Below are 8,546 nucleotides of genomic sequence, written 5' to 3'. Positions count from 1 at the left end.
CCCCCTCTTCACCCCCCGCCCCCCTTCTCGCTCCCTCCTCCGGCCTTCCCTCATGGCCACCAGTCTGTAGCCCCTGGACGCCCACTCACGCCAACAGCCAAAAACACACCGCCCGGCATCGGCAGGACAATGGCCTGAAGATCATTGACACGCAGGGTCAAATGCTGGAGGCTGCCTGGGAGCCGGTGCTCGGCCAGGCCGCGCGTCTGGCCGATGCCCTCGCCGTGGCGGACTCCCTCCTGTCGCTGGTGGACCAGGCTACGATCGAGCGCCTCCGGCAGGCGCATGCCGCCCCCCCGGGCCAGCCCCTGGCCCGGGTGCTGGTCGGGGTCGACAATCGCCCCTCCTGCCCCGGGCTCAAAGCCGCCCTGCTGGCCGGGGCGCGAAGCATCCTCCCCCCGGGCAAGGGCGTGGAGCTGCTCGACATGCGGTCGGTCACCACGCCGGCGGTCCATTGGGCCGTGGCCCGGGCCAACGGCCTGGACCCGCTCGCGGACCGCGAGGCCACCCTCACCCCGGCCACATACTACGCTGGGTTCCAGCGGCATTTCGATGCCTTCCTGGCGGCCACGCGCGATGTGCTCCGGCATCTTGGTGTCGAGGGGCCCGCCCGTCCGGTGTCGAGCCCCACACCCTGCCCGGTCTTCGTCGACCATGCGAACGGCGTCGGGGCCACTGTCCTCGAGAGCATGCACCTGGCGCCGGGCTTCTGCCAGATCTACAATGATCCGCTGCCGGCCGAGCAGCGCGGCAGCGTCGTCAATGCCGGCGTGCGTCCTCTCCCTCCCTCTCTCTGTCTCCCTGCCTCTCTCCCCCTCTCCCCCCACGCTTGCCAGGCACCAGGGCTAACGCGCGCACATGTGGTCGCACCGGAACGCCCCCTGGTCCGCCGGTCCCGGGTGCCTCTTCTTTCGGGCCCCTGCCCGCGGGCCGCAGTGCGGCGCGGACTTCGTCAAATCCAAGCGCCTTCCACCCGGGCGAGGGTCCTTCGCCGGCCTGCCACCTGCCCTGCGGATTGCCTCTCTCGATGGTGATGGCGACCGACTGATCTACTCCTCCTTGAGCACCAGTACGCCAGGGCACTTGCCCGCTCGTCCTCGCCCAGGCAGCCATCTCGCCTTCTCGTGTCTGCGTGCCTGACGTGCTCGGCCCTTGGCAGCCACCCGGGCATTCGACATCCTGGATGGCGATCGCATTGCCGTGCTTCTCCTCCGGCTAATGCGGTCGCTGATCGCGGTGGTGGTGCACCTTCGCCCGGAGGTGGCAGCCTCGCTGCGCCTGGGGTTCGTGCAAACGCGCTATGCCAATGGCGCGTCGACCAAGTACACGCGCGAGGTCTTGGTGCGTGCCTCGGCCCCTCGCTCGCCGGCTCGCGCTGCTCGCCGCCACCTCTCGCTGCTCGCCGCCACCTCTCGCCTTTGCCGATGGGCCTGGCCGTGGTTCATCGACCCTGACCAAAGCGCATCCCTTCCTCTCGCTGCCGCCACCGCCACCGCCACCGCCGCCGCCCTCGCCCCTCGGCCGTTCGCGCCTTTCGCCCCCCTTTCAGGGGGTGGAAACGCTGTTCGCCAACTCCGGCGTCAAGAACCTCCACGCGCTGGCCGAGCGGCACTTCGATGTTGGGGTCTACTTCGAGGCCAACGGCCATGGGACGGTGCTTTTCTCGCCGGCAGCCTGTCGGGCCCTGCTTGATTTGGCCGCCACTCCGGCCGACCAGGCCCCCCTCCACCATGCGGCCCGGGCGCTGCTCTCTTTCAGCCGGCTGTTCAACCAGTTCACCGGCGATGGGATTGGTCTGATTTATGCGGTCGAGGCGGCCCTCCGGGCGCAGGAGGCATGGCGCGCGCTGGCCACATGCCTGCCGGCCGGCCAGGGCATTCCTCCTGGGACTGAGCTTGCCAGCGATCTGGATGTCGAGCTCCGCCGCTGGATCGACCTCTATCGGGATTGGCCCTCGCACTTGCAGAGCCTCAAGGTATGTCATGGGCAGTCCTTTCCCTGCTGCGCGCGCGCACACACACACACCCATGCCCATACGTGCCCCGCACAGCGTCGCACATCGTCGCACGGCGCAACGCAGCACAGCATACTCACCACCTTAAGCTGCTACATGCTCACACTCGATGCCCCCGGGGACGCCGCTTGGATGCAGCTCGACCGCACGAAGTTCCTCACCTCCCCGGATCAGGAGGATGTGCTGTGCCAGCCGACCGAGGTGGCCCAGGCCCTGGCGGCTGAGGTGGCCCGACTCAATGGCCTCAAGACCCGGTGCGGGCTGCCGCTGGTGGCGCGGGCCTTCGTCCGGCCCAGTGGCACGGAGGACATCGTCCGGCTGTTCACCGAAGTCGGCACCGCTGATGGCACTGTCACCGGCGATCTGGCAGACATTTGCCACGACGCGGCCACTGACCTGGCGCGCATCATCGAGGCCACTTTCCGTGGGCTCTTTCTCGGCTAGCTAGGGCTCGCTGGCCCTGAGGCGGCGTAGTCCGTGTGCACAGGGGCCCGGGCGCGGCTGCTGCTCCTGCTGCTGCTGCTGCTGCTGCTGCTGCTGCCATTAGGTGGACGGATCCTCGACATGCATGTATTTCCTTTCCGTGTGCCCTGTTTTGTCCTCCCCCAATGGACTGCCAGGAGATGGGTCGCCGGCGAAATGGCAAAAATCAGAGAGAGCCAAACAAGAAAAAAAGGGACCTCATGGTGTCCCAGAACGAGGTGCATGGTTGACAAGTGTATTTTTCGCCTCCTAGGGGCAGGATGAGAGGGGGAGGGGAGTGTGTATCCATGCGGCTGTATGTCTAGGCGGGCGCACACATGCGTGTGTGCGAGGGGGCTCGCCGCTTTGGAGCACCCAGGCAAGAACACACACTCGCGCGCACACACACACACACACACACACATATGGACGCATCCCCCCGGCACCCATCCTCGCCCTTCCGGCAAAGGAAACAGCCCTCTGGCGCGGGGATGCGCCTTCAGTCGAGCTGCATGGGCACCGGCTCGGCCAGCTCCGAGGCTGCCGCAGGGGGTTCCTCCGGCAGCTGGAAGGTTACCTTGGCTGCCGGACGGGTGGACGCAGCGGCCGGGGGGGAGCCCGCACCGGAGGACCCGGCAGCCACCACCGCCGGGGTGCCCTCCGGGGCCACAATGTACAAGTCATCCAGGCCGGTGGAGTCCCGCACATCGAGGCCATGCTCGTTGGCCAGATGCAGCAGGCAGATGAAGCAATAGGCGGCGGAAATTTCTGAAAGGCGCTTCGGAGGGTAGACATTGCGCAGGGACGACATGATGGCACTGAAGGGGAGGGCATCGTCCGGAGGGGCGCGATACGTCCGCTCCGAGGGCTCATAGTAGAGGTCCCCCGGGATGGGGGCCCCGGGGGAGGCTTCATGCCCGGGCTGCGGGGCCGGGGTCCCCTCCGCCCCCGAGGAGGACCCATCCTCCTGGGTGTCGGCGGCGGCGGCGGCGGCGGCGGCGGCGGCGTTGGACGCCTCCTCGGCGGCCTCCTGCTGAGCGCGAATGCCCTCCAGCAAATCGGACCACCGGTCCGGCTGGGCAATGGTCTCCTCCAGTTCCGACCAAAGGTGCTTCTTCAAGCGCTTGATGTCCACCCGCTTGGCGGTCCGGGCATACTCGATGGCGATGCGGTGAATGGTGCGCGGCTTGGCCACCAGCTCATCGCCATACTCCGACCCGCCGGCCTCCGGGAAGAGAGCCGTCTCGCCGAGATCCGGGAACATGCTCAAATCCGTGAGGGTCTGATTGCCAAGCGTATCGTCGAAGGGATTGGCCCCGGGCCCGGCGCGGATGCCCTCCTCCCCGTCGCCGCCCGCGCCAAACATCATCGGGAAGTCCATGTCGTCGTGGTGCAGGTCATCGTCGGCCAGGTGCCCGGACGCCCCCCCGGCGGTCAGCCCGCCGGAAGTGGCGCCCATTCCCCCGGCACCACCGGCCTCGGGCCCCGTGCCATCGGCCGGAGCCAGCAACAGGCGATTGTCCAGCGGCTCCCGCGTAAACAGCCGCCGCATCTCGAGCGCGTCATTCTCCCGCGACTCGTCGAGCAGATAGTCACGCGCCCGGCGCTGGATGGCATCCGACCGGATGGCCGCCGCAAAGCGGGCCTTCTGCGCGGCGGCCAGCTGCCGGAGCTTCGGCCGGCTGCCGGGCCCGGTCGGACGCCCGGCCAGAGCAGCCGCCTCCTCCAGCTCGGCCATGGTCAGGACGGAAAAGCGCTCCACCGAGGGCAGGTCAATTTGCGAGGGCTTGGCCCGGATGAAAAGCCGGCAGCCGAGAACCACCTCGGACCCGGGGGCCGGAGTGGGGCCGGTGCCGCCGGCGCCGGGCCCGGCGCCACCGGTGTCCTCCTCGGCATCCGTTCCGTCGGTGCCGCGGCCGGCCGAGCCCCCCGGCTGGGCGGCCTCCTCCAGCTCGGCCACACACCCGAGCAGGTCCATCAGGAAGGGGCCCTGCCCCTTGCGAGTGGACTTCCGGCGCTTGGTCGCCGCGGCCAGGGCCTCCTCGGCGGTCAGCGACGCGCCGGCCTGATTCGACCCGCCCATGAGCAGAGCACTGGACAGGGAGGCAGCGCGCGGCTCCAGATCGGCGAAGGCCGCCAGCGAGTCCAAGTCCGCGCCCAGGATGGACCCGGCCAGCGAGGCGCCCGGCAGGTCGGCCCCCTGGTCGTCGGGCCCATTCCCGAGCCCCGAGGCGGTGGCCGGGTCCAGCGGCATGTCCGGCGCCCCGGTGTCGAAGTCGAAATTGTAGTACGGATCATGGTCCGGCGCGGTCCATGGGGCCCCGGTGTCCGAGAGGCGCGCGTCGCCCGCGGGCCCGAGCCCGGCCGCGGCCTGGGCCACGGCCGCATCGTCGGCCGTGGCCATATCCAACAGCGACTGGAAGTCCAGGCCCTCGTGGTCCGGCCCGGGGGTCGGGGTGCGCTGACTGGCGCCCATCGGCCCGGCATCCGACCCCAGGGCCGCGGAAATGGTGGCCGCCACATTCTTCTCCGTGTCCAGCGAGCCATCTAGCGCGCCGGCCAGCCCGCCAGGCCCGGCATTCAGGCCAATGGTCGAGGGGATGGGCAGGCTGGGGAGCTCGCCCTTCTCGGCCTGCTGCACCAGCTCGGCGAAGGACCAGTTCTTGAAAGTCGGGCAGATGTCCCGCCGGTCGACCGTGACCAGGAGCGGGAGGAAGGATTCTGCGGCAGGAGGAAAAGCAGGGCGGGCATGGTTGCCAAGCCGCCGGCCACACGCCAGGCCGACGCAGGAGGAACATGGGTCAGGGGAAGGAAAAAAAAAAGGGCACACGCGGGGAGGGGGGAAGCCACCTGCCACCGGCAGGAACAGCAGCAGCAACATCAGCAACATCAGCAATAGCGGCTGGACATACCGCGCAGCCGGGCGATGGCCTCACTGCGGTCGGTGGAGGCGAGCTGCGGCTCGCGGGCGATTTGCCCCGCCTCGCGGACCTGGTCGCGCAGCGGAGCCGCGGCCGACGTGTCGAAAACCACGCGACCCGAGAAATCCAGCGACAGGGTATTCAGGAGCAGGCCCGACACGCCGCCCTCATCGAACTCGGCCGTGGTCTTCTGAAAGAGGGGGTCCGGCGCAGAGTGGATGTCCCCGCCTTTGGCGCTGAGGTTGGCCTCGTTCTCCTCCAGAGTGCGCGTGGTCTGTGTGCCGTGGGCGGGCAAGGGCAAAGAGGCCGGACCGGAGGCGGGAGGGGCAGGGGGACCAAGGGGGGGGGGGGGGGCGAGGGAACGAAGGAGGGGGGCGCCAAAAGCGCCCGGGTCAGGAGGGGGCAAACAGGGGGGCCAGGCTGGCACACACACACACACACACACATGCGGGGGAATCGAGGCGCACCCGCTTCCTGGGCGCGACACCGGTGCCATCTTCGCCGGCGGCATCCGACCCGGCGGTCTCCTTGCCGGGGTCGGTGTAGGAGGCCGCCAGACCGGTCAACAGCCGGTTGGTTTCCACCGACAGAGAGTCCACACGGGTGGAGTACACCTTGACGCAGCCGTCCAGCGTGCAGCTGGCCACCTGGAAGTTGATCTGCCCTGTGGAGCCGGACGTGAAGCCCAGCGCGGCGGCCGTCGATGAGGCCGCCGCACTGGGCGCCGGGTCCACGGTTACCGCGTGGAAGAAGTTGATCAGGTCCACATCCCAGGAGTTGGTGGAGTTGATTTTCTGTCATCGCATCGGGTCAGCAACAGGGGCAAGCATGGGGCCGGGCAGGCCGTCAGGGCGAAGCTGGGCGTAGGCACGCGGCAGGGCCCCCCCCCCCCCCCCCTCTCCCCGCCCCTCCGCTCCCTGCCTCCGCCTCGTGCCCTGGGGATGGCCATGGCCAGCCGACGTACATTGTCCGTGCAGATCTTCATCCATGCGTTGTACTGCTCGGCAGAGATGTGGCCGTAGCACGATTGCCCGGCCAGGGTGGCGCCATTGGCGAGCGACGTGGGGGCCACGTCCCGGCCAGCGTCACCGGAGGCGATGGCTGCCGACACGGCGGCCGCCACATCCGCCGAGGGAACTGACCGCCTGGAGTGCTGCGCCATTGGAGGTGCGCTTGATGGGGCGGGGAGGGGGAAAAGAGAAAGGGCCGAGGGAGGGGAGCAGCTGCACGGCACGGGGGGGGGGGAGAGAGAGAGAGAGAAAGCGAGGGAGAGAAAGGCAAAAGCAGGGGAGGGGCCGATGGCGGGCGACGGGGGATGGTGCCGCGTCGCTCCGCCAAGGGAGCACTGGCCACCCCGATGAGTGTGGTTCTCCGGCGCCCGTGCCTTGCCCCCGAGGGGGCTCGGCGATCTTCCCCTCGCCCCCTGGGATTCGGGCGCCCTCCATGCCGTTGGGCCTCCCCTCGTTGGAAACCGGCGGCCCGGCGACCAGGCGGCTTGGAAACACTGCCGATCCGATCGGCGGATCGCGGTCGGACATATGGCCTCCCCAAGCCCCCTCGCACCCACACACGCGCAGACATCCCCCCCCCCCCCCCCTCCCGAGAGGGATGGCCCTTCTCGGCGCCAGTTTCCGGCACACACGCACGCGCCCGTCCCAAGCCAAAAGCTCCCGGCCGCCGGCGCGGGAACAGGCAGTTTGAAAAGCGGCAGCCCGGTAACAGTTATTTAGGTAGAGGACACATGATAGTCCGTTGCATCGGCATTTCATGGTGCGTGGGCATCTGCTGGCCTATCTCGGGATCCGCCCTGGGGTGGGAGCCGCGCGAGACATCTCGGCAATACGCATCATCCCCCTCCCCCCTCCCCCCTCCCCCCTCGTCCCTGTGTGTTCCCTTTCTTCCCCTCCGCTTGCTTGCCTCCCTGCCCCTCGCCCTCCCCCCTGCCTGGCTTCTCCGCGCTGCGCTCTCCCCCGCCCTCGGTGACCCGCCACCATGTCGCGCAATGAGAACACCGTCTTCGGTACGCCTCGCCCTCCCTGCCCCTGCCCCTGCCCCTGCCCCTTCTCCCTCCCTCTCCTCCTCTCCCCGACTTTTGCCCATGCCCCTTTGCTCTTGCGCTTTCCCTCTTGGGCCATCTCCTTCGTGGCCTCTGACCCCCCGCCCCCGCCTCCCCCATGCCCCCGGGGAAAACCCCCTCCCAGTGGCAAACATCCCATTCGAGGCCACGGAGCAGGAAGTCATCCAAGTGATGCAGCGGGCTGGGCCGGTCGTTTCCTTCCGGTATGTGTTCTCCGCAGCATCCCCGGGCCCTTCCTGGCGACCTCTGACCCTAACATGGCCCCTGCCTCCTTCTCTGTGCGGGATCCCCCCCGGGCCCCGATGGCCCATCCGATGCACTGTTGTCCCTCCGCGGCTTCCCCGGCTGGCCGCCAGGTTTCACATCGATCCGAAGACCGGCAAGTCCAAAGGCAGCGGCTTTTGCGACTATGTCGACGCTCTGTCGGCTCAGTCGGCCATTCGGAATATCAACAAGTCCCTGACCCTGCACAACCGGCCGCTTCGTGTGTCGGCGCCCACTTCCTCCTCATCGTCTAGCGGTGGCGGCAGCCATGGGGGCGGTGGCGGTGGCGGTGGCGGCGGCCACGGCGGCCACGGCGGCCACGGTGGTGGCGCTGGCGGCGTCGGCGGCCACAGCGGCATGTCGATGATGGGCGGCCCGATGGCTCTCGGTGGAGGACCTGGCGGCGTGCACTCCCGGCCGATGGGACCTGGGCCCATGGGCAGCCCGGCCGTGCTGAACGCCCTGCAGATGCCGGGCTTCGGCGCGAGTGACGGGCGCTCGGTACGTCATGCGGCATTTGCTTGTTGCCTCGGCCTTCTCCCCTTTGACCTGGCGACTCACCCGCCCACCTTCGGGCACTGCTCCACTTCCTCCTCTTGAAATACCCCCTTTTTTCCCCCACAGAACCCGATCGGCGTCCTGGAGCGCATCCGCTCCACTGTTCACACCATGTCTGCCCAGCAGATGAGTGAGTTGCTGCTGGAGTTGAAGGTCCGTCCGCTGCTGCCTTCATGGGGAGCCTATCCGGCAGCCTGTCTGGCAGCCTATCCGGCAGCCTGTCTGGCAGCCTATCCGGCAGCCTGTCTGG

The 8,546-nt window shown here is 68.7% G+C and overlaps 3 protein-coding genes across 4 annotated transcripts in view; 2 read left to right on the top strand and 1 right to left on the bottom strand.

Annotated features, from left to right (window-relative positions):
• Positions 1 to 2,515, top strand: part of H696_01595 (hypothetical protein) — a 3,216-nt gene extending 701 nt beyond the window's left edge. The window contains exons 2-6 of the mRNA XM_009495498.1: positions 126 to 770; positions 937 to 1,069; positions 1,160 to 1,341; positions 1,550 to 1,975; positions 2,153 to 2,515. Coding sequence (XP_009493773.1) covers positions 126 to 770; positions 937 to 1,069; positions 1,160 to 1,341; positions 1,550 to 1,975; positions 2,153 to 2,458 — 1,692 coding nt within the window. The 3' untranslated portion in view covers positions 2,459 to 2,515. The remainder of the gene's footprint in view (positions 1 to 125; positions 771 to 936; positions 1,070 to 1,159; positions 1,342 to 1,549; positions 1,976 to 2,152) is intronic.
• A 369-nt stretch (positions 2,516 to 2,884) lies between these two features.
• On the bottom strand, positions 2,885 to 6,644 carry H696_01594 (the record flags this gene model as incomplete). Of its 2 annotated transcripts, XM_009495497.1 has the most annotated exons (4): positions 2,885 to 5,197; positions 5,389 to 5,671; positions 5,865 to 6,191; positions 6,362 to 6,644. In XM_009495497.1, 4 exons carry the CDS (start codon positions 6,557 to 6,559, stop codon positions 2,976 to 2,978), a joined length of 3,030 nt encoding a protein of 1,009 aa, XP_009493772.1. In that variant the 3' UTR covers positions 2,885 to 2,975. The 2 variants fall into 2 exon arrangements, with proteins under 2 accessions (XP_009493772.1, XP_009493771.1); XM_009495496.1 differs by lacking the exons at positions 5,389 to 5,671; positions 5,865 to 6,191; positions 6,362 to 6,644 and having other exon boundaries at positions 2,885 to 5,359.
• Positions 6,645 to 7,389: 745 nt separating this feature from the next.
• Positions 7,390 to 8,546, top strand: part of H696_01593 (hypothetical protein) — a gene marked incomplete at its 5' end in the record, with an annotated part of 8,183 nt that continues 7,026 nt past the window's right edge. Inside the window, 4 exons of the mRNA XM_009495495.1 lie at positions 7,390 to 7,417; positions 7,599 to 7,677; positions 7,831 to 8,239; positions 8,363 to 8,449. Coding sequence (XP_009493770.1) covers positions 7,390 to 7,417; positions 7,599 to 7,677; positions 7,831 to 8,239; positions 8,363 to 8,449 — 603 coding nt within the window. The remainder of the gene's footprint in view (positions 7,418 to 7,598; positions 7,678 to 7,830; positions 8,240 to 8,362; positions 8,450 to 8,546) is intronic.

The sequence above is a fragment of the Fonticula alba genome, assembly GCF_000388065.1.
Source record: "Fonticula alba strain ATCC 38817 unplaced genomic scaffold supercont2.2, whole genome shotgun sequence".
Classification (NCBI taxonomy): domain Eukaryota; order Rotosphaerida; family Fonticulaceae; genus Fonticula; species Fonticula alba.
The sequence above is the reverse complement of the archived record's forward strand: the minus strand, read 5'-3'. Positions and strand labels throughout refer to the sequence as shown.